General features: G+C 35.8%; 2 protein-coding genes across 4 annotated transcripts in view; one reads left to right on the top strand and one right to left on the bottom strand.

The window, feature by feature from the left end:
• LOC100881292 (Organic anion transporting polypeptide 33Eb) overlaps positions 1-25,233 on the top strand; it is a 136,794-nt gene that overhangs the window by 19,979 nt on the left and 91,582 nt on the right. The window lies entirely within an intron of this gene.
• Positions 13,100-25,233, bottom strand: part of dve (SATB1_N and homeodomain domain-containing protein dve) — a 69,057-nt gene continuing 56,923 nt past the window's right edge. The window contains exons 3-8 of one of the 3 annotated variants that reach the window (XM_003707650.3): positions 21,166-21,308; positions 20,189-20,491; positions 15,451-15,748; positions 15,200-15,387; positions 13,892-14,272; positions 13,100-13,529 (exon numbers count right to left, since the gene is read on the bottom strand). In XM_003707650.3, coding sequence (XP_003707698.1) covers positions 13,353-13,529; positions 13,892-14,272; positions 15,200-15,387; positions 15,451-15,748; positions 20,189-20,491; positions 21,166-21,308 — 1,490 coding nt within the window. In that variant the 3' untranslated portion in view covers positions 13,100-13,352. Of the gene's footprint in view, positions 13,530-13,891; positions 14,273-15,199; positions 15,749-20,188; positions 20,492-21,165; positions 21,309-25,233 lie in introns of all 3 variants that reach the window. The other 2 variants (XM_012295588.2, XM_012295590.2) reach the window with 2 other exon arrangements.

Genomic DNA, 25,233 nt, shown 5'->3' with positions numbered 1-25,233 from the left:
TTATCCGCCGATGAAGAGGGCTGAACTTACACGTCCGAGAGTTTCAAGACTGTGCCTAAGTCGTGTGCTTTCGCAAACGCGATTATCTACATTCTTATCGTAGCTGGGTTACTTAATACCTATTTATTATAAACATTTTAAATGTTTGTTTTTAACAAATGCAATAAGAATCAATATATCAATTGATACATCAATAAATCAATATATCGTCAGTCAGTATATTAATTTTATTGGTAATGAATGATATATGATTAATGAATCGATATATCCTTAAGCAATATATTAATAAATCAATATATCCTCAATCAATGTATCAATGAATCAATATCTCAAAATCCACACATCCCAAAATCCACATATCCCGAAATCCACATATTCCAAGATCCACATATCTCAAAATCCCCATGTCTTGAACTCCCTACATCCCTCACACCCATATCCCAAATTCCGTCCCATGATTAAGAAATTTAATAATTAGATTAATATCTGTCTTGAGAGCACAAACCGTCACGACCCTACATTAACGCGTCAATCCGCAATTACGAATTATCTATTATTTCCAACCGAACCGAAATCCTCAACTATTCCGGTATCGCAATCGAGGAAATACGGGGGCATAAAATCGAATGCAAGAAGCGATGAGGAACGAAACAGTGGGAACGAACGAAGCGGAAAAGAGGTTGCCGAGGGTGGTGGAGGGGGATGGGGGTGGTTGGTTGGTTTCAGGGCTTCGCTGAATCCACGGGTGTCGGAGCAATAAATCTGGCGAGTATATCTCAGCTCATGAATGTTATTAAGATACAACCCCCCGCGAGCTGAACGGAGCACAGAGCACGGGGTGTATACGTACCGTCGTAGGGAGATATAGGCAGAGCCGAAGAAGGAAAGGCGCTTTTGGTAGATCGCGAGGCCAACCAAGAGAGGGCCAGTCGAACCTGCTGGAAACGACGAAGAAGAGAAAACTGAAGCAACCCGGAGAAACGGTTATGAAGAAATACCGCCACCGGTAATCCTACCATAGATCACTAACGGCCGCCACTGTATCTCCTCCTCTCTTTCTTTCTATTCTTCCTCTTCTTCTTCATTGAGCTTTCTTAGTCTTCCACGTTCTTCCTTGAGCTCTTCTTCCTCTTCGTTCTTTGTTTCGAGGCTCTTACGTTCTTCGTCTTCGCAGTTTAATACCGCTGATTTAAACCAACCTTCGCGTTACTGTTCGAATACCGTTCGATTTAACTGCAATTCTTCTGGGAACATTTTGCGATGTGGCGGACATTTTGGGTTTCTCTTAAGGAGGATTTGCTGGTACTTTTATTTACTGATTTGTTGATATGTTGATATATATATGCTATATATTGAGAATAAACTAATTTATTGGTATATGGATTGAAGACATTGATTTATAGATATATTGATTTGTTGATGTTGCCTAAGGATATATTGATTCATTAATCATATCATATTATTCATTATCAATAAAATCAATAGATTGATTCATTGATATATTGACTGAGGATGCATTGATTTATGGATATATTGTTTAAAGATATATTCAGTTCTATCAAACAACCACTGACACTCCTTACCTCATTTTTTTACTATAAAATTACATCAGTATCCCTCTACTCTAATATTTTAGAGTTTTACTCGTCCGTTATAACATCGAGATAATCGATAATTAGGTTAATTGCAAAACGAACACGATCCACCACCTCTGTTATCTAAACGAAACCGCCTGGTTCCGCTTTTATTCGTTTATCAGTCAAGTCTCTCTTCTGAAACTACCCTAACAACTGCCCCCCTGCCCTCACCCGCCCCCGTCCCTCGCCCTTCGCTTCTTGGCAGAACCCGTCGACGGGTCTATATTTCGATATTTATGGCTCTCTCTATATTACACGCGAGATTCGACTACCACTGTCGTTATATATTTGCCATTAAACGTGTACGATTTTCAATTTATACAATCGTTGTATGCAAATCAATTTATATAATCGCGCTGTGTGAACAACAGCTGCATGGCGATCTTGTCTTCTTTTATTGCAGTGTTTTCTTTGTATATTATACAGAGAAAATTTTACCTTTTTGTTCATTTTTTATATATTTAGTTTATTTATAAATTTGGTAATAATTAAATTAAAATTATGAATGATTATTATTATGTTATTATTAAACAGCTGTTCTAAGCTGACCATGAACTCGATTTTTTAAAAATAGAACATTATAAATTTTTATTATATAAAAAGTATAATATTTAATGACCGAATTCAAAGATCATATCTATTCAACTCAATAAAAGAGAACAAAGTATTACAAAAATGATAGCAACATTAAAATGACGTGACACGATATTGAAAATGAAGAATAAAAAATAAAGGAAAAATCAATAGCGTGTATTTTCCTTTCAGTAAATTCAAGAAGGCTAATTAGTTCTTCTTTTACAAGGATCAACGAGAATTCCATAGAGCTTAGGTTCCACTCTACCAGAAGATCAGGATTCAACAGAGGGGTTGTTGATACGATACCAATGGCTTTTAGCCCTTTTATGATTGGCCAAACAGAATCTTTCCTCCGCTGCTTTACGAGCGTGTCCTCTTGATCCGATACACGTATCCTTGCCCGAAAGACCGAAACCAACAACGTAATCACGAACAAGCCACAGAAGGATCAAAATATCATGAGCATACTTTCCGGTACCGATTGTCTCAAGACGATTCTCTTTTCCCTCATACTTTTTCAACGATCGAAAGGAGAATTCTACGAAACGGTACAAAAATCGTTCACGTATTTTCAGAAGGGAAAGAATAAATTTGAGAAAATTGTAATAAACATTGAGAGTAATGTAGTTAATGATAATTTGTAGCAGCTGACTTGAAAACGGCAATATAACGAGATGAGTAAAAAAAAAGTTAGAGGGCTGGTCTGTATGAATTTTGTGATATAACGAAATTGACTGAATTGGATAGAATTAAATAAAAATTAACTTGAAAACGGCAATATAACGAGATGGGTAAAAAGGAGTTAGAGAGCTAGTCTGTATAAACTTAGTCATATAACGAAATAGATTGAGTTTGATAGAATTAACTTAAAATTAAATTAAATTAAAATTAAGCAACATAATAATCTGCTCACAACACTATCATAATCAGCGCGCCAAATTTGAAATCCTCTAATGGACACCTCCCTACTTCCTCATAAAAAAAATATTCCACTTCGTCCGCCATCTTAGACACGCACAATGCACCAACAAATTAACTAATATACCTGTAATACAATAATATTTGTACATCACTAATATTTTCAAATAAACAGAAATTTGCGAAAGAGCAATTAACCCGAAACAAATAGTTCCCGTTCCTCTAAATACAGTTTCCGAACGTGGATTTATTGGCTAGTTATTGGTGTATCGCCAGGTTCGTGCGTTTCTACGTTCACTTATGTGAGTTGGTACGCGTGATCGCAGCCGTGTAGGAGTAGTATAAGCTTCTCCCGTGCTGCGCGAGGCAATACAGATTTATGTAAGTATTTAGCACGGGCTCTTTGCTTTATCGCGAGTCGCCCAGCCAAGACATCGTTGGCGTTCTACCCAAACCACCGGTCCTGACCATCCGAAAATTTTCAATTATTTTCTCCGCCCTGCTTCCATCGATTCCCCTTTCTTGCGCCGCTGTCCCACGGGGGATCAAGATGCTCTTGACCGTCGATTATCTTGTCCGTTTGCCTATTGCTGAGAGGAGGGAATGTTTATCTGTCAACAATGAATTTTTCATCTTCGTTTTTAATGTGATGGATCGTTTTTAGTGGGATGATTATTTAAGGGAGGTTTGTGAGAGATGTTTTCTTGTAAATATGTTAATTAAGGTAATAGGATTTGAATTTGTCGCGCGTTGACGCCATATTGTTTTATAGTCACGTGTCACGTGATACGTTATTAAGATGGCGAAAGATATGGGGGTGAATTAGGTACTGTTTGTGTAAAAATGGGAGTGGGAATTTGGAGATTTAGGGAGTTGGATGTTTGGAAGAATGAGGATTTGGGGATTTGGGGATTTGTAGTGTTGGTAATTTGAAAATTTGGGGTTTTAGAGATTTGGGAAATTGGGGATTCGGGAAATTGGGGATTTGGGGATTTGTGGTGTTGGAAATTTGGAATCTTGGGAATTTGGAAATTTGGGGTTTTAGGGATTTGGAGATTTGGGAATTTGGGGATTTGGGAAATTGGAGATTTGGGAAATTGGGGATTTGGGAAATTGGGGATTTGGGAAATTGGAGATTTGGGAAATTGGGGATTTAGAAATTGGGGATTTGGGAAATTGGGGATTTGAGAAATTAAGGATTTGGGAAAATGGGGATTTGGGAAATTGGGGATTTGGGAAATTGGGGATTTGGGAAATTGGGGATTTGGGAAATTAGGGATTTGGGAAATTGGGGATTTGGGAAATTAAGGATTTGGGAAATTGGGGATTTGGGAAATTGGGGATTTGGGAAATTGGGGATTTGGGAAATTGGGGATTTGAAAAATTAGGGATTTGGGAGATTGGGGATTTGAAAAATTGGGGATTTGGGAAACTGGGGATTTGGAAAATGAGGAATTTGGGAAATTGGAGATTTGGGGATTTAGAGATTTGGGAATTTGGAAATTTGGAATCGTGGGAATTTGAAAATTTGGAAATTTGGAAATTTGAAAATTTAAAATACTCTACTATAACCCCAATCAAAAACCCGCTGATCCCAGAATTTCCAATTGCATCGATATCTAAACCTCCAAACTTACAAACTCTCCCAAACTAAATATTAATCCCCCCACCCTCTTACTCATCACTCAAAATCCTCCTCCCCCTCCCCATCTCCAATAAAAATCTCAAAGGTGTTAAAACAGCATGAATATCTCCGTAAATATCAAAGACAGCCGTATAAATCACTTACCGCTTTATTCCCGTTATACGATGCAAGGTAATGACCACTTATTTACCGCGCGGAGGAAGGGAGGTTCAGTACATAGACAGGTGAGCCGGTGGAGCGAAAAGAGAGGAGGTGTAAGGAGTAGGATGTTGGTGTTCGGTCGATCTTAATACTGTCTTAAGCCTACCAGAGCGCAACATAAATTATGTATCGTCCGGGCGTAAGATGCCTCCGAGATCCCAGGAGCACCTGGTATTCCTACTTCGGCTCATGGTTTCTCCAACACTTCCTCCACCCCCCTTCTTTAACCCCTCCGTGGCAGTTTATACGTTCCTGCACACCACCACCACCTTTGCGGGGTCCCTAAATTTTCTCCGAGTCTATAAGGGTTAAGGAATTAACCGCCGGACTGTTGCGAGCCTACCGGGGTTCCGATATGACTCGGTGCAAGGGTGCTTTCACAAACTTAATAGCTTGTGTGAGGGCCAACCGAAACGTGGAAGAAGGGACGGAGGATGGGAAGATCTTCGCCGAAAGCCATTACAAGGATTTCTTTTATTTACGATCGCGAAAAGAGCTTCTTTGCCGGCCAAGCTGAGTGGTATCATCTTCTCTCCTCGTAACTCTACTTCTACGATAGATCTTGGCCAATGACCGACTAAGCGGCCACTTTTAGAGGCTTAATTCTCAGACCAATCGTGTAATATTCGACTATAGATCAATTAAGAGACGATGCTTCCTGGGGAGGATTTTACTGGATTGGTGGCGATTTTCCGATTTTGGAATTTAGGGTTTTAGGAGGGGGTTACAGTTATAATGGGGTGAGACTCACAAAATTCACAAAATTTAACAGTTACTTTTACCTATTTCAGAAATGATGATAGCTCATCATAGTATTAATATACTCAGAAATTTCATGGTACCATTAAAACACATGTGGATATGTGACATACATAATTCACATCATATTACACACTTCTCATCATCTTTTTGTCTGTTCAAACTTTAACTTGTGTCTTACCTAATAAGTAACAGGAATTTTATAATTATACATGTTTTGTACAGAACATATGTAACACACATGTAACACATATGCAACATGTATTATTTACATTAAATTCCATTTATTTTGTACTTTTATTCATCATATCTTTTTACTTAAACTTTGATTTGTGTCTCATTCTATACAATTACAAACCAACAAGACATATGTATGACATATGTAACATATGAACACATATGCAATATGTATAATTTGCATTAAATTCTATTTATTTTGTATTTTCATTCATCAATTCTTTCTGTTTGGATTTTGAATTGTGTCTCATTCTTCACAATTACAAAACAATAAAACATATATGTTACATATGTAACATATATAGACAATTATGCAACAAAACATGCAATATATAAAATTTATATTAAATTCCATATGCCCAGTGTCTTTCTTCCAATCATCATATCTTCCTACTTAAACTTTGACTTCCGTCTCTGCACAGTTACAAAACAATATAACATCATACTTTTCTTCACAATCTCCATTTAAACTTTTACTCACGTCTCACTAAAATCGATTCCAAAACCACGAAACACGTTAAATCTCCCCGTCTAAACAGTCTCAGCCCTTAAATAAATAAAGCGGATACCTCGTAATCCAATCAAGAACGTGCAAGACACGAGAAGAATGTTCAGAAAAAAAGTTGGAAAGAAATCTCGGTTTCTCCATAAACGGAGCATGGTCAACGCGCGGACCGAGTGGCGATAAATTAATGGGATTAATTATCCGACCCTTGGATTAAATGGAGTCGAGGATACAGCCTACTCGGTGATCTTCCTTCCACGGCTCATTACTTTCAATCGTTGCTCTTCAACCTTTCTCTCTTTCCCCCGGTTGCTCGTAATTTTTACCATAGCCACTGATGAGGTTGGGGCACGATTAAAGAATAAGGATGGTTAGGGGGGTCAGACTTCGTTTATACGACTTCGTCGAGGAAAGAAGAGAAACGTAAGACGGGGGGATAACGGAAGAGACGGAGAGAAAGAGTAGAGCGTGGCCGACCTTACCATCCCTTAAGGATTATAAGGCCAATCCTGCGGCTAATTTGCGAGCTCTCGAATTCTCCCTTTAGGATTCTGTGACTTCGTCTTAACCGACCTCTCATCCCCCTTTCCGGACCGTTTCATCGTTGTTCTTTTTGTCTTTCCGCTTTTACGCGCTGACTTTCACTTGATATTATAAACAGGGATAGCTTGTATTCTTTTCTAGATAGATAATTTATATTGTAGGTGTATGATGATCAATAGTTATTTTCTAAATAATTATCAAATTTACTATTTGAGTATGAGTCTCATTATGTGGTAAACTAGTCCTCATACGACGATCATACATATGTTTGCAATACATATATGACTGTATCTACATATGGTTGTAGAACTAAAGCAATTAAAAATGATTAGATATAGCTTGTCAACATATATGTAGATTGTCGAAATCTTAATGTGTGTCATTTTCTAAATAATTACCGAATCTATCGTTCACATATAGGGTCTTCACATCACGTGCTAAACTAGTCCTCATATGAATATTACACGTATGCTTGCAATACACATATGATTGTACCTACATATGATTGTAGGACTGAAGCAACTAACAATGATTAGACATAGCTTGTCAACGTATATGCAGATCGACGAAGTCTTCACATCACATGTTAAAATAGTCTCCATATGAAGATTACACGTATGGTTACAACACACATATGATTGTATCTACCTATGGTTGTAGAACTGAAGCAACTAAGAATGATTAAATATAGCTTGTCAACGTACATGTAGATCCACGAAATCTTCACATCACATGCTAAACATCTCCCCATATGAAGATTACACGTATGCTTGCAATACACATATGATTTACCTGCATATGTTTGTAGAACTAAAGCAACTAAAAATGATTAAATATAGCTTGTCAACGTATATGTAGATCCACGAAATCTTCACATCACATGCTAAACTAGTTCCCATATGAAGATTACACGTATGCTTGCAATATATGATTGTACCCACATATGATTATATAAGTAAACCAAAAATAATTATAGCTTATCAACGTATAAGCAAATCATAACACACGTCATTTTCTAAATAATTACCGAATTTACCTCCATGCACAGGTCTTCTCATTACGTGCTAAACTGTAGTCCCCACACGACGATTGTACGTACGATTGCTACGTGTAGGAGTAAAGTAACCGCGAGACGTGGGTATATGTCGTTCCAAAAGGAGCATTGTGCACGCTTCGGCATTCAGAGGACGTTCTTATCTGCCTATCCGGGGAGCTGTCAGCAAAGTTCCTGAATAATAACGGCGAACAAGACAGAGGAGACCGAGAGAAAGAGAAAACGGAGGAGAGCCACGCTGTTTCTCCTATCAGCCGCGGTTAGGATATGCCTAACTATTCTGTTTCCATGCAGCTGCCGGACGCGACGTTTCGTTATACATCATGCTGTCCAGGATGACTAGATCGTTGGATACGATCAGTGCGAGCAATAAAAGCGTCCTAATATTGTTGCGAACGATACAGTGGCAAGTTAACTGGAAACCTGACGATTTAGAGAAGACCTGGACCGTTGCCCTTGCGAGGGAGGCTGGATGCGACTTTGAGTGGATCGAGGAGGAGACGGTTGTTTGGGTGTGGAGGGATGATGGTTTGAGTTTTTTGGAGGACTTTCGTTGGGTTTGGTGCTTTTGGGAATTTTGGAATCAAGGATTTGATATGGGAATTTGGGGAGTTGAGGTTTTGGGAATTTTGAAGTTCAGGGATTTGGGGATTTGGGGATTGGAGGAGTTGGGGTTTTGGAGATTTGGGGATTTGGGGATTTGGGGATTTGGGGATTTGGGGATTTGGGAATTTGGGGATTTGGGGATTTGGGGATTTGGGGATTGGAGGAGTTGGGGATTGGAGGAGTTGGGGATTTGAAGATTTGGGGATTTGGAGATTTGGAGATTTGGAGATTTGGAGATTTGGTCATTTGGGGATTGGAGGATTTGGGGATTTGGAGATTTGTGAATTTGGGGATTTGGGGATTTGAAGATTTGGGGATTGGAGGAGTTGGGGATTTGGAGATTTGGTCATTTGGGGATTGGAGGATTTGGGGATTTGGAGATTTGTGAATTTGGGGATTTGGGGATTTGGGGATTTGGGGATTTGGGGACTTGGAGATTTGGGAATTTGGAGATTCGGGACTTGGAGAAGTTGGGAATTTGGGTGCTTAGGGGTTTGTGGATATGATGGTTGGAAGGTTTGGAAATCTGGGGATTTGGGGTTTTGGAGATTTGGGGATTGAAGCAGTTGTGCATTTTGGGGATTTAGGGATTTGATGATTTAGAGGTTTGGGGATTTGACAATTTGGAGAATTGGGAATTTTTAAATTAAGAATTTGGAGATTTGAGGATCTAAGGATTTAGAGATTTGATGATTTGGAGATTTGAGAATTTTTAAATTAAAAAATTTGCAGATGTAACGATTTGGAAAATTAGATACTTTTAGATACTTGTGTTAAAATTTAGAGATCTATAAACTAACAAACCCAAATATAAAAATTCCAAAACATGAAAGAAGCATCTAAAAATTCAATAACAAAGAATCATAAAAATATCAATGCTTGAAAGATTTAATACCAAAAAATGAAACTACCGCGTGAAATTTGAAAGTTTCTAAACTTCCACATCAAACTCCACATATCATAATCGCAAATTATACATATTAAATAATATAGATTGTACCCGAAAGTTTGATTTTAAAATAGAGTTAGGAATATCAAGCTAGTCTGACGGATAAGGAAATTGGGGTCGAAGGGTATGGAAAGAAGGGAGAGAAACGTAAGAAGTCGGTAGGGTGGCAGTTCGATGTCTTATGAAAATCTAAAAGTCAGCAGCTCTGAGGATCATCCCTCTATCTGATCTTAATTTGTCAGCCAGCATGGGAACAATTTAAACCACACCCTAGTAAATCGTTATGAGGTATGTCGCCTCCAACGAAATTCTATCCCCTTTTTGTCATATTTCAATATTCTATTTTATTGTAATTCAAGGTTAGCTCCACATTTTACTTTTCATTAATTCCACTGTTGAAGATTTTTATATAATTTTTTTGTAAAATATTTTCTATTTGTGTGATAAGTGGTTGTATGCTGAATTGTTGTGTTAAACTTGTAAGTTGTACTGGGTGGTCAAATTGAGGGGTTCGCGGGAATTTGGAGATCTAGAAATTTAGGTATTTCAATTTTAAGGTTTGGGGTGAGGAAAATTTGAAAATAGAGAATTTGGAGATTTAGAAATTTAGATATTTCAAATTAGGATTTGGGGTTTAGAAAATTTGAAAATTGAGTATTTAGAAATTAAAAAATGTTGATATTTCAAATTTGGAGTTTGGGGTGGGGAAAACTCGAAAATTGAGAATTTGGAGATTTAGAAATTTAGGTATTTCAAATTTAGGATTTGAGATTTAGAAAATTTGAAAATTGAGAATTTGGAGATTTAGAAATTTATGTATTTCAAATTTAGAATTTAAGATATAGAAAATTAGAAAATTAAGAATGTGCAAATTTAGAAATTTGTATATTTCAAATTTTGGATTCGGGGTTTAGAAAATTTGAAAATTAAAAATTTGCAGACTTAGAAATTTACGTACTTCAAATTTAGGTCCAATTGACCTGCCAATAAATTATGAATCAAGGGGTAAATTTGAAATAAGTAACCCTACCTTACTACATACGTGACATATAAACATACCAAAACAGTACTACCAATTAATAACTCCGAAGGACTTCAAACTTTCTTCAAACCTAAATTCAAAATTTAAAAATACCTGCCAAGGGTTAGTTCGTATAAATCACGTCAGACTTCCGAAGATAAAAGAGAAAATAAATTTAAAAGTCTGAAGATACTTATTTAAGACGTTTCATCTGGTATTAGCGAAAGAGTCCCAATTTTCGGAGGAGCCACCCTAAATCCTTGCCACCCTCTTAGCGATGTCTCGACTTCACTCGACTCGAGAGTCGAATCTCGCAGTAACGATAACGAAAGGGATAACAGTTCGAGTTTGTAGCTGTATACTCTGGGATAAGAAGAGACTGTTGCGGTAAAGTCGAAATTCGATGTTTTGTGAATGAACCGTCGACCTACGTGGATCTTTGCAAGACAATTTTAATTGGACAAATCCGCCTATCCTCATTAAATCCGGACCGACTTTACTACCATCTCTGCAGCATCTATCTCATAGATGACTGCTCTTCGTCTTCGTACGATCTTGTCTACGGTGGAGTGAAAATAAATTTCTGTCTTGCGATCGTATCTGCGTTCGTCTTACAGCGTTTGAATGGAATTATTGGTTGAGAGATGCATGTTCGTATGTAGGGAAAATTACTTAGGGATATTTCTTATTTGGGGAGGTTACTTTGCAGATTTAGTTCATATTTCGAAACTTAGAATTTGGTACTTTTGGATGTTGGGGAGTTAAAATTTTGTATGTATTTTTACTTAGTTTTGTTGTTAGTTTTTGTCTTTGTTAGTGTTTGTTGTAAAATTTTTCAAATTATGGCATTTTTAGTATATTAGCAAACTTTGCAAGAGGTGACATTTTTTGTATATTATCAAATTTTGCAAAATATGATATTTTTTGTATATTATCAAATTTTGTGAAATATGATATTTTTTATATATTATAAAATTTTGCAAATTATGACATTTTTTTATATGTTATCAAATTTTGAAAATTATGACATTTTCTGTATATTATAAAATTTTGCAAATTATGATATTTTTTGTATACTATTAAATTTTGCAAATTGTGACATTTTTTGTATATTAGCTAATTTTTCAAATTATGGCATTTTTTGTATATTATCAAATTTTGTAAATTATGATATTTTTTGTATATTATCAAATTTTGCGAACTATGATATTTTTTGTATGTCATCAAATTTTACAAAATATGACACCTCAATATTAATATGTGATAGGGTTTTATAATCGTGAGATTTTTTTTATGGTAATATTTTGTATTGAAATGATTTCATTTATTCTTCTTAAAGGTATGTAGCATGCAAAGTAAAAATATTATGATTTTTTTATTTTAATTTTATTCATTTGTTAAAATATAATTTTTAACAAAATTGCAATTTGTGTTTTAGTGCAATTAAAAGTATTTTAAATCCATTGAAAAAAAACATGTTTTCAATATTAAACAAAATTATTTAATGCTAAAACAGTTTCCTACTTACCATTCAAGAATTAAAACCACTTTTCTCCCATTTTCAAAATTTATTTATAATTATTGAACTTAACAGAAATTAATTTTTCTTCATGAAACAGTAAATAATCATAAATTAATTTAATTTACTCATCCATTAAACTAATTAATAATATATGTCAATGATAAATACTTTATCGGAAGATAGACGTGTCCATCATCTTCAGAAGATAACTATTGTGACGTTTGAGTTAGGGTTGACTCGAAAACAACACGTTCTTATCTTAGGGTGAGATTTCTACTCGACTATGTATTTGCAGACTTGCTGACAATATCACATGCTTCCTTCACCACGTTGATATTGAATATGCCAGAGAAATTTCATGTTATCCAATATACTTTGATTTTCATCCTAAATGTCTCAAAAAATTACTACCCTAAAGTCAAATATGACAAACTCTCCAATTTTTAATAATTTCTGGTTTCTTTATTTCTTAAGTTTTTCTAACAAACAAGAGGCTGAGGAAAATAAAAAATTTGCAGAATTTGAAAGTTTCAAGGTTTGTCATTAATTTAAAAAATTCTGTTTATGAGTTATTTTTTAAAAGAAATTTTTTCTATTTTTTCGAATGTTGGTTTATAAAGCTTTTTATTCAAAACTAAACTACTGATGCAAATAATTATTTCGAAAATTAATTTTTAATAAACTTAGAGGTTATTTCGTAAGTTTGAGGTTATGTATCTCTTTCCATTACAAGTGAAAAGAATTAAACTGAAATTGGTTGACTTTATTGAATAACAAAAATAAACGACAACAAAATAATTTTGTAAATTAATAATAAATAATATTAATGGTATAATAGTAATATAATAGTAATAATTTAACAATATTAATATATTTGTTGAAAGGAGAATAAAAAAAAATTTGAAGGACATTAAATATGCGACAAATTATGACGTACAGTTTTTATTCGATAGCATTTTCATATGTACACTCATCGAGAGTCAATAATAATTATATTAATCGTTACGCGTTAATTACAACAAAAGTGCGAGCCGTGAGGGTGGTCGCAAAGTCAACGAGATTAATGAGTAACAGGTTGATTAACGATGTTTCATTCTTCATCTTTCCGTCTTCGTACATAGTCGTTAATTGCCTCCCGAGGCCCCACTGTTCCTATTTTACGTTACATGAGGGAACGAGTTAATCTGCATGATATGGATGTGGCTGAGGTGCTTCGCCCTCGAACAGCGCCATTTTCAAACGTTTGCACTTGGCCCGACGATTCTTGAACCAGAATTGTACATTCTTCGGCTCTAACCGGGGAAACTTCTGTCTATACGGCATCCGGTTCAGTTCCTCCGTGTATTTCAGTATCAACTGCGAATTAAACAAACATTTCTCAAGCATACTTAACAAGCACATAAAAGCTATTACAAAATTCTCTTTAATTGAGGGAAACGCAGATGTCAAATTCAATCAGTTTAATCAATTCTGAAATCAATCAGTTTCGAAGCCAATCGGTTTAATCAATTTCGAGACCCATCAGTTTAATCAATTGCAAATTCAGTTTAATCAATTTCGAACGCAATCAGTTTAATCAATTTCAGACTCAAACTTTGAAATTCGAATCTTAGGATTCTTTCTCAAATTAAAATTAATAGGCTTCCTCTACCAATTTTGTGGAACTACAGTGCTGAAGTGCACTACTGAATTGTTTTAAATAAAATTATTCAACTTACCGCATGGCTGGGATGAGTATTATGAGTGAACCAAGCTTCCAATCTCGGCACTTCCGTCACGGGGTCGATGAAGGTTCTATTCCTTTTCCTTCTTTCGTCCAGCATACTGGTAGAACAACCAGCTGGTCCACGTGGCGGTAGGTAAGGTGACATGTACATGATACCATGACCGAACATCGGACTCGGTACCAAAGAAAATCCAGGAGGCAAAGGACCTGTCGGCCTTGTTTCTTCGTCCTCGGAACCGGAGGACACTCTGGCGTCTTCCTGTTTCACCGAGGCCGGCGTTGTCGGTGGTGGTTGTTGGTCTTCTGGTCTGGTTGTCAAGGATAATGGTCCTACGGGAGGACTTCCAGGTGGACAAGGGGAAGGCGATGTAGACTGTAACATATATACAGAAGAACAATTATAGAAACAGTCCTGCATAATCATATGTTCTGATGTGATCGTGTATGTGGTTTATATATGAGGTACATATGTGGATAATGGATGCTGACATGTGTGAATAATAATATGTGCTAATACGTATGAACAATAATGTGTATTGATATGTATGAACAATAATAAATGCTTATACATATGAGCAATAATATATGTTGATGCGTGTGAAGAATAGTATGTGCTGATATATGTGGACAATAATAGATACCCACATGTGTGAACATTAATATATGCTCATACATATGTACAATAATATACGTTAGTATATGTGAACAATTATAAATTTGAATACAGATGAACAATAATATATGTTGATGTGTGTGAACAGTAATAGATGCTGACATATGTGAACAATAATATATTCTAATATATATGATCAATAATGTACGCTGATATGTGTGAACAGTAATAGATGCTGACATATGTGAACAATAATATATTCTAATATATATGATCAATAATACATGTTGATGTGTGTGAACAGTAATAGATGCTAACATATGTGAACAATAATATATTTTGATAGACATATATATTCGATAATATATGTTGATGTGTGTGAAGAATAACATGTGTTGATATATGTGGACAATAATAAATATCCACATATGTGAACATTAATGTATGCTCCTACATATGAACAATGATATATGTTAATATATGTCAACAACAATAAATTTTAATATATGTATACGAAAAAGAATATATGTTCATATATGTATGTGAGCAATGACATATGTTAACATATATGAAGGGTAATATATGCTGACACACATGAAACCTAATATATGCTGATATGAGTAAACCTATTGATATGAGTGAATGATTAATCTTATTACATATGAAGAACAATTTGTCTGAATTTACCTGATTTCTGGAATCGTCCTCCTCGTCAGTGCAGTCTTCGCTAACAACACTAGCACCCCTCGGACTGAGCCCAGGAGGGCTGTACCCATTGACACCCCTGTTTTCGGCTCTCTTTTGAGCAGCCCTGGCATTCTTGAACCAGTAGACAACGTTATTTACGTCCAATGGCTTCCTGCCCCGTCGCGACTCTAGGGCATTCAATTCCGAGACGTAGTGTTGAATCTGTTGACGTGACGGGTGTTGATTCTCACCGAACCATCGTTGAAGGCGTGGTAATTCCAGTTCAGGATCGAAACTTGTTCTCATCCTTGTTTTATGCGAGTATTGAAGCAGAGCTGGATGTGGAGGACCGATTGTACCACCAGCTGTGCTGATGGTACCACCGCCTTCCGGTTGAGGGCTCTGCGTGTGATGATGATGGTGGTTCGAGGTAGGTACCATTGGATTCAAGCCTAAACCCAACTGTTGTTGTTGCAACCACGACTCGAAGTTTCTCTTGGTCTCCTCGGACAAATCGTTACCACCTCTACATAGAGATAATAATGTCATCTGTAAACCAAACAACGTTACAAGTTTAAGTACTGTTATTAAGGATCTTTTTTACATTTAAATGCAATGACTATAGGCTCTTTCCAACAGCACATCCCTCTCTTTTTATAAAGATACTATAGATGAATTTTCTTTAAGAAAATCAGATTTTCTTGTGACTATATGAAATGCAAAAATTTATATAATCGTAACATGTTGAATGTTCTTGGTTCTTGATGATATGACTATAAGGGCCATATATAGAAACTTATACTAGATGAAGGATTATAGAGGACGTGAAAAACGAATAGATACTTGATCTCATATCTTGATACCTATTGCAAAACCTCGCATCGATCAACATAACGAAAACCATAACCCTCGTGTAACCGCTCTAACGCTCCTAATAATATCGCGTTAATTTACGACGATTATCAAAGGCTTAGCAACCAGTCGCTTACCTACGACACGTCACGAACGTTTACGCAGAATACGTCATAAAAAAAGCGGCGATAATAGTTGAATATCAGATCTTGTTTAAAATCTTGATTAATATATCCCGGCATTCAGCGTTGCTCGATGAGCATTACGGAAAAGTCTGAACGTCGACAATACTATGAATTCATTTGAAAATATTTGATCAGCTCTCGCCACGTCGATTGATTTACAGCGGATGATCAGCTGATGCTACTGCGTCATCCGGTAATAATAAATAGGCGTAAATCAGGCCTCGAATTACGGCTGAATGTTGTCAGATAAACCTGCCTGGCCCGTTTCCCATTTTTTCGCCGTCTCTCTCTTTTTTCGACGACGTGTTTACATGTTTATCAACCGATTTGCGAAATCTCGCGCCCTGTCAACTTAGACGAGTCACGGCTGACTACCTGAGTGATTAAGTGCCGGGCTGTAAAATTCGTCGGATGAGAAATTCCAGCGGGTGACAGGCTTGTGGATAATAATTGTTCTGCGTCGTATCTGGCACCACCAAGGTGCCGTGGATACGAGACGGATTACCGGGTTATTAAACTGGCGTCGAGCACCTTGATCCTCGCTGAGATATTCTTATAAATCATTTGTCCAGATAACGCGAGCGTTTTTCAAACTTCGTACTACTTCCTACGAGCCCAAACTTTTCCATAATCTGCCTTCTTATTATCGTTACGATAGCGCGTGTGGAAACGGCGGATGCCGCACGGAAAATGGTGGTATGGGGACTTTAACTTACGGGACATTTAGTCTATTCGATTATTTCTAGCTCTATTAATTTTTCTTAGATTGACTGGTAATTTTATTGAGACTAGTCTTACAACAGTAAATACATTAAATATTATTTTTATGTTCAACTTTCTCCCCAATGTCCCAATAAAAAATATGCATTTTGTTGAAAAATAAAAATAATTCATTGATGCAGCTTTTATAAATTCTATGCTTAAATTTAATGTGAAAATTAAAAAAAAAATGTCCAAAACAAAATGAGGTTTGATCCATCTACTGATTACAAGACTTGAGCGTTATCCAAATAAATTCACAATTAAACATCCAGTATCCAAATGCATAAAAATCCGTAATAAGGGAATATTTATTAAAAGATCAGTTCGATCGGTTCAGAGAAGGCAATTGAAATACCAGGAGTCTGAAATCATGCAAATTTTCTGGAGAATTCGTAAATCGTCTTGGGTCGAATGATCGGCAGATTAAGTCGCACGAACACACAAGCCGTTCTCCATACACAACCGTTCGCCATTAGCCGACGGGCCGAAACTCGAGTAGGAAACGTCTGTCAGAGAAAATTGGTAATCATAGACCACCGCGAGCGGCATTAAAGTTCGGGGATGGGCGAGTATAGCAGGATCTTCAAAGAGAGTGCACTTAGATAATGCCCGCCTGAACGGGGTGGCGCCCACCCCGTCGCCCTTCTCCTTCTTCCGATATCGAGGGGGCTTTTGATGAAGGATGCGAATTTGGCTGAGTAAAGAGTAATCCTATCACACGCTATGAGATCTTCGTTGCCCTCGTAAGGTCGCGTTTGCCCTTCTAACTCGACGAGGAAAAATGAACCAGGTGATCTGGGCTACTCCGAATTTTGCTGTTTTGGGTTTTCAATTTTTGAGGTCCTCAGTATTCAAGTTTCTGAATCTTCAAGGTTCTAAATTTCAAAATTTCTGTATTCATAAGTTCAAATTTCAAATTTTTAAGTTTCCACATTGTTAAATCCTTGAATTTCCAAATCTCAAAATTTAAAAATTCAAAAATTTTCAAATTCCAAAGCTCCCAAATTCTAAAATTTCCAAATTCCAAAGCTTCCAAATTCTAAAATTTCCAAATTCCAAAGCTTCCAAATTCTAAAATTTCCAAATTCCAAAGCTTCCAAATTCTAAAATTTCTAAATTCCAAAGCTTCCAAATTCCAAAATTTCCAAATTCTAAAGTTTCCAAATTCCAAAGCTTCCAAATTCCAAAATTTCCAAATTCCAAAACTTCCAAATTCCAAAATTTCCAAATTCCAAAACTTCCAAATTCCAAAACTTCCAAATTCCAAAACTTCCAAATTCCAAAACTTCCAAATTCTAAAATTTCCAAATTCCAAAGCTTCCAAATTCTAAAATTTCTAAATTCCAAAGCTTCCAAATTCCAAAATTTCCAAATTCCAAAGCTTCCAAATTCCAAAATTTCCAAATGCCAAAGCTCCTAAATTCTAAAATTTCCAAATTCCACAATTTCCAAATTCCAAAGCTTCCAAATTCCAAAATTTCCAAATTCCAAAGCTTCCAAATTCCAAAATTTCCAAATTCCAAAGCTCCCAAATTCTAAAATTTCCAAATTCCACAATTTCCAAATTCCAAAGCTTCCAAATTCCAAAATTTCCAAATTCCAAAGCTTCCAAATTCCAAAATTTCCAAATTCCAAAGCTCCCAAATTCTAAAATTTCCAAATTCCACAATTTCCAAATTCCAAAGCTTCCAAATTCCAAAATTTCCAAATTCCAAAGCTTTCAAATTCCAAGATTGCCAAATTACAAAGCTTCCAAATTCCAATGCTTCAAATTCTAAAACTTCCAAATTCCAAAGCTTCCAAATTCCAAAATTTCCAAATTCTAAAGTTTCCAAATTCCAAAGCTTCCAAATTCCAAAACTTCCAAATTCCAAAATTTCCAAATTCCAAAACTTCCAAATTCCAAAACTTCCAAATTCCAAAACTTCCAAATTCCAAATCTTCCAAATTCCAAAGCTTCAAATTCCAAAACTTCTAAATTCCCGACCTTCCAAATTCCAAAATTCTAAAATCCCAGTATCCCCATATCCCAAAATCCCAAAATCCCCAAATTTCCAACCCTCCAATCCTTCATATTTCCAAACTTCCTACCTCCCTAGTTCCCCACCTCTCCCCATTTTCAAATTCCTAAAGTTCCCAAATTTCCAAATCTCCAAATTCATTTACAGTTACCTACAAAAGCAAATTTTAAGCAATCAAATGAAGTCGTTAATCTCGAAAAGAAGCAAATGACATCGTGGCGACTTGAAACCGAGAAAACATTTGTATAAGGTGAAGATCGTCGAATCAGACCAGGACTCTACCGGAGATTACCTCTGGTTCTTAAAGGAAGAACAAGGACATCAACCGGAGGACTTGTTAATGAGATTAGGTGTCCCAACGACAAACACTTTCTGGTTGGATTTACATTTTACGTACTTATAAGTAGAGTCTTACACCGAGACTCTTTTGCGGTGCTTAATCCTGAATCGTTCTTAAACTCGACACTTTAACGTAGTCCACCTGAATCTTTGTTTCAAATGTATCTCTTTATCTTTGCTATGTAAAATGATATATCAGTGGTAAATTAATATCGATAAGAGATAATTATTGAAAGATTAGGACTGTTTATAATAATTTCCTTAATTTTTATATTTGCTATTTATTTATGTTTAAGTGCATAATGTGTTACATAGTATATTTGCTATGTAATGAAACGAAGGATCAATTCAAAAAATGAGATGATAAGCAGTAAAAATGATATCATAAACATTTTATGAAATATCACAATTTTCTACCGAAATAATACTGTGTATCTGATTAAAAACACGTAATATTTCATTTAAAAAGATTTAATTAGATATTCAGTTATATCATAAAAATCGATGGGTTTAAGATTAGAGTTGATGTGGAGTGATATGCGCAAACGCGAGTCATATGTGACTGCAACTGCGCAGTTGGTCTGCGCATGCGCAAGTATATGCGCAGTCCATACCGTGAATGCGTCTGCGCAGATGAACAAACTTCACACGCACAGAAAAGTGAAATATGTTTTAAAACGAAAGTTCTAATATAATGTAATTGTTATACTGTTAATTAGTGATAAGATTAACTTATTTTAACTTGATAACTTATTACTATTGTAATGTACTAACATTAAAAAAAGAAAAAGACTACTTTTTCTTTATAAAAGAAAAGGAAAAAGAGTTACCTCGTCTAGAGGGCAACCAGCTGACACGAGAAGCGCGTGGCTATGCAACAATAGCAGTCTTAACAATTTATTTCTAACTTCGGCCGCTGGACTTGGCGGTGGTGGTCTCGATCTGTACACTTGAATCTTTAAAGTCGCGACCGACGTCAGTTCGGCTAAAATATCACCCACTGTTAAAAGAGGACCGTCCGCGACTTTCTCCATTGGCAGTGGTTTCCAGTTTCTTATAACGATGCTTCCCCTAGCACCGGGTATCAAATCACTCGAATATCCAAGGCGTATCAACGCTTCTCCCACCAAATCCTATAAAAGCAAACGAATGATCTTAAAAAAATCAAATCTATGGAATTTTATTTATTTATCAAAATATTATTTTTCATTTTTTAATTAGGGTTTTTAATAATGTTAATATTTATTAGATAGTGTAGATATTTATAGTAAGCAAATTTTTTAGCAAATATTTTATGGAATTTTCAAATTGTGTTTTTTAAAAAAATTTGATTACTTGTTTATTTAATTTTGCCATCAAAATGTATGTAACGGTTTGTATGGGAATTTGTAAATATTATATAGTAGACTCTCGATATATCGCCATAAATGGAGTTATAGAATTAAAACATTTTTAGAAGTGTAACAAAGAAACTAGTGTAGAGCTCTTAGTTTGGAGACAATAATTTAGTATCATTAGTGTTGTGTCTTTAATGTAGTACTTGTAACATAAGATTAATAGTGTAGTGTCTGTAATATAAAGTCAACGACTAATACTGTAATGTTACAATTTATATTTTTGTTGTAATTTATCAAAAATATAACACTAGTACACTAATGTACACTGTAATGACATTTCATGAAATCGGCAATATAACGAGACTCCACTATACATTTTTACTTTCTTCTCGTAATTTATTAACGATATTATTGCAGATTAAATTTGATTGTTAAATAAAGATTTTAATTAAAAATGTATGTATACTTACTTGAAAAGGCATGGCTACGGGAATGATAACGTAGGAGTCCGTCTCTACTTGAGGCCTCCGCCAATTCTCACGGGAATTGCTTACATGACTTTCTACGATATTGTGAATCGTCTCGACGACACAGTGAACTGGGAGGTTCTTTCCTGAAATAAAAATAAATAATTTTCTTATTAATTGTATAAACCATAACTGCCAATTATGGAATATTATATAATTTATAAAACAATATCTCAAAATATATATACAGACAAAATTTTGTATTACAAATAATTCTAAAATATTTATTAATTTAATTTCAATAAAAATTCAAATTCAAAATAATAATTAAACATTTAAAAAAAGAAAAACTAACAAAAAAAAAGATGGCGAATATTGGGACTTGAACCCTTAATTCTTTAATTACAAGAATGAAACATATATCATTTGAACACATCGTAAAATAAAAAATACATTTTCGTATAATTTATTTATCGCACTCCTAATTTTTAAAAATAATTTCTTCAAAATCAACATACAGTGCATTTTATTTGAAGAACGAGTAGTTATTATCGTTAGAAAAATGTGAACGTTGTTCGCCTCTTACTCAGTTTCGTGGCAAGGTAATGGCTGAAAACGGAGAACAAAGCTACTCGAACAATCAAGCTAGTTCCGGCTTTATAGATTCGACTGACAATAGGCGCGCACGCTTTCACATTTCAGGATTCGAATTCGAGGGTCCAGATGATTCGTGAAGCTGAAGATCGCCAAGAGAAGTCTAACTCCCGTGCTAAGCATATGCAGATCCACTCGTCTATCCCGAGACAATAAGAGCTGGGCGATGGCACAATAGCTGCGATCCTTGTGTAACCCTGACTTAAGTCCCAGAGTCTATCCCACTTCAGGTCATAATCCCAGACTTCTGCGGAACCGAGGAAATGGAGAACGGTAGGAAACAGGGAAAAGAAGAAGATGGAGGGAAAAGTTGCCTCCGATGAGATCGCGTTCGAAGAACAACGAAATATTTATTAGCCAAAGTTGAGGGAGGAAACGCGCGATTTTTTAAACAACGAGACATTAATATCTCTTAAATATTATTATTGTTTCATCAAATCTATTAACATCAAAATATTCAAATTACCAAATCTTAAAGTACCCAATCATTGCACCCAAATACCCAATTCGCAAGTACCTAAATTTTCCTACTTGTACATTTTCACATTCTCCTTCTATATTCTTAAATCCATAAATCCTCCGTCTATGAAATTTCCAAAGTTCCAAAACAAAAACTGACATAGCCCATCATTTTCGTAACATTCCCTAAAAGTAATATGCATGTTGTCTTTGATAGATACATTAATCGACTTAGGTTATTCAATTATAAACTGATAGAGGACGTTATCGGTGATGTAAGGTGCTAAGTCTCCCTGTGAGATGACCAACAAAGGATTTACCGTCGGTAGCATGATATTAGGTATTAATGCCCTAAACTTCCATCTAATACGCTGGACGCCATAGGGTCTGCCCCCAGATTGCATAAGACAGGTCGTACCTAGGAAGACTGGAGGCTGACCAACGGCCACCTTAATCCAGGGACGTACAGTTTTCATTAAGGTGCCTGCTCCTAGCCTCGCCTCTGTACGGGGATCAGCTGGTTTAAGGTAGCCTTCCACTCCGCAGATTTCGCCACGAAATACCGTATTATGTGGTATGTTTATTAGCTACGTAACCTTCCGGCTTAAACATATTCGTTGCTATGTAGTTCTTTGATCTTTGCTTTACTGCTGACGTTTACACACTGAACCCAAAATTGAGGATTTTAGAGTCAGATAAAAGGTTCATTTCGTAAATGTAATTTTTGAGGTGATAGTGGGAGAGAACGGTATGTGAAGTTATATGATAGGGGGAGAGAATGGTATGTGAAGTTATTTTGTGGGTGGTGGGGATAAGGGAAGGTAAGGGTGGGAATTTAGGGATTTGGGAATTTGGGGATTTGAGGATTTGGGGATTTGGAAATTTGGGGATTTGGGGATTTGGAGATTTGAGGATTTGGGGATTTTGGGATTTGTGAACTTAGGAACTTTGAAACTTGAGAATTTGGGGATTTTGGGATTCGGTAACTTGGGAATTTGGGGATTTTGGAATTTTGGCATGTGTGGATTTGGGGATATGGGAATTTGGGGATTTTGGGATTCGGTAACTTGGGAATTGGGGAATTTTGGGCTTTGTGGACTTAGGAACTTGGAAACTTGAGAATTTGGGGATTTGGGATTCGGTAACTTGGGAATTTGGGGATTTTGGGATTTTGACATGTGTGGATTTGGGAATATGGGAATTTGGGGATTTTGGGATTCGGTAGCTTGGGAATTTAGGGATTTTGGGATTTGTGGACTTAGGAACTTGGAAACTTGAGAATTTGGGGATTTTGGGATTCAACAACTTAGGAATTTGGGGATTTTGGGATTTTGGCATGTGTGGATTTGGGAATATGGGAATTTGGGGATTTTGGGATTCGGTAGCTTGGGAATTTAGGGATTTTGGGATTTTGGCACGTGTGGATTTCAAGATATGGGAATTTGGGGATTTTGGGATTCGGTAACTTTGGAATTTGGGGATTTTGGGATTTTGGCACGTGTGGATTTCGAGATATGGGAATTTAGGGATTTTGGGATTCGGTAACTTGGGAATTTGGGGATTTTGGGATTTTGGCATGTGTGGACTTGGGAATTTGGGAATTAGGTGATTTTGAGACTCGGTATCTTGACAATTTGGGGAGTTTAGGACTCCACAACTTGGAAATTTGAGGATTTTGAAATTTGTGAACTTAGGACCTCAAGACCTTGTAAATTTGCAAATTTTAGTGTTACTGATCCTCAATAATGCATAATAATATAATACTACATTATCCAATAAAGCATTAACTCTCAAGCACTCTAAATAAACCCCAATCTCCCTCATAATAATAATTACCTATAATTTTATATCACAGCAATCTATTATTATAATAAAAAACGAATGAGAAGATTAACCAATACACTAAAACTAAAAAAGCGCAATATCAAAAAAGCATCCAAAAGCTTCATAAGCGAAAGAAATCTATGAAGCGAAACTGTTTCATTTCTTCAAGGGTTGTCTTCCGAATGAATCTTATCTCATAGCGAGAACTGTCAAAGACGAACCGTTCTGACGCTTCCGTCGTGCTTCCTTCACAGCGTAAAACGGGGAGATAACCGGAACAGCGATAGGGGCTGCACCAGAAATGAGAAATGTCTTTGCGGTTGCAGAGATTAAAGATTTTCCTCCTGATTGGTTGACATTTTTTCTTCTCTTTCTTTTGTATATCGCGAACGAAACGAGATAATGTACTTAGAAATAACCTGGTGGTTTAAAACATTTATTTACTATATTAGTTTCATAATTTATTTGTGATAGTGTACCTCATATTATGACACAATGATAATTATTGTAGGATTCGAATATTCATTTGCAATTTTATATTCTTTTAATTTTGTAATTTTTTTTGGTGTATGGATATTATACAGGGTGTCCGCGCCAAAGTGTTACACCTTAATATCTCATGAACTATTGATGTCACGAAAAAGTGCTTATATGGAAATTGCAGGGTAAAAGAGGCCCTATGTTTTGGCAGAAGCAAAATTTTTTTATTGTTATTAATGTAAAAGATATGATGGTGAAGTTTCGTTTTTTTAAATGGAACTATAATTTTTTCTCGATCAGGCGATAGTGCTTTTCAAGACGAATTCATCAAGGTTTTATGTACTTACCCGATTTTTATTAGTTTTCGAGATATAACGCTTAGAAATTTACTGATTTTCAGCAGTGACATCTCGGTTTGACGAGTAAGTCATAAAAACGTTCTTATTGTTACGGTAAGTGCCGCTGGTTTGACTCTGCCTGCCGAAACAGATAGGCGGGGTGTATGGTCAAAATGGCAGGTCCGAAGAGTAAGAAACGTGAAAAGTATTGTCCATTACGGTTTAAGTTTTCCGTATCGAAGATGATATTAATTGTAATTTGGAAGGTTGGGACATTTATTTAAATGTTTCAGTACAAGGTAGGTATAAAGACAAT

The sequence above is a fragment of the Megachile rotundata genome, chromosome 2 (assembly GCF_050947335.1).
Source record: "Megachile rotundata isolate GNS110a chromosome 2, iyMegRotu1, whole genome shotgun sequence".
NCBI classification, from domain to species: Eukaryota; Metazoa; Arthropoda; class Insecta; order Hymenoptera; family Megachilidae; genus Megachile; species Megachile rotundata.
Note: the sequence above shows the minus strand (reverse complement) of the source record. Positions and strands in the feature narration are given on the sequence as shown.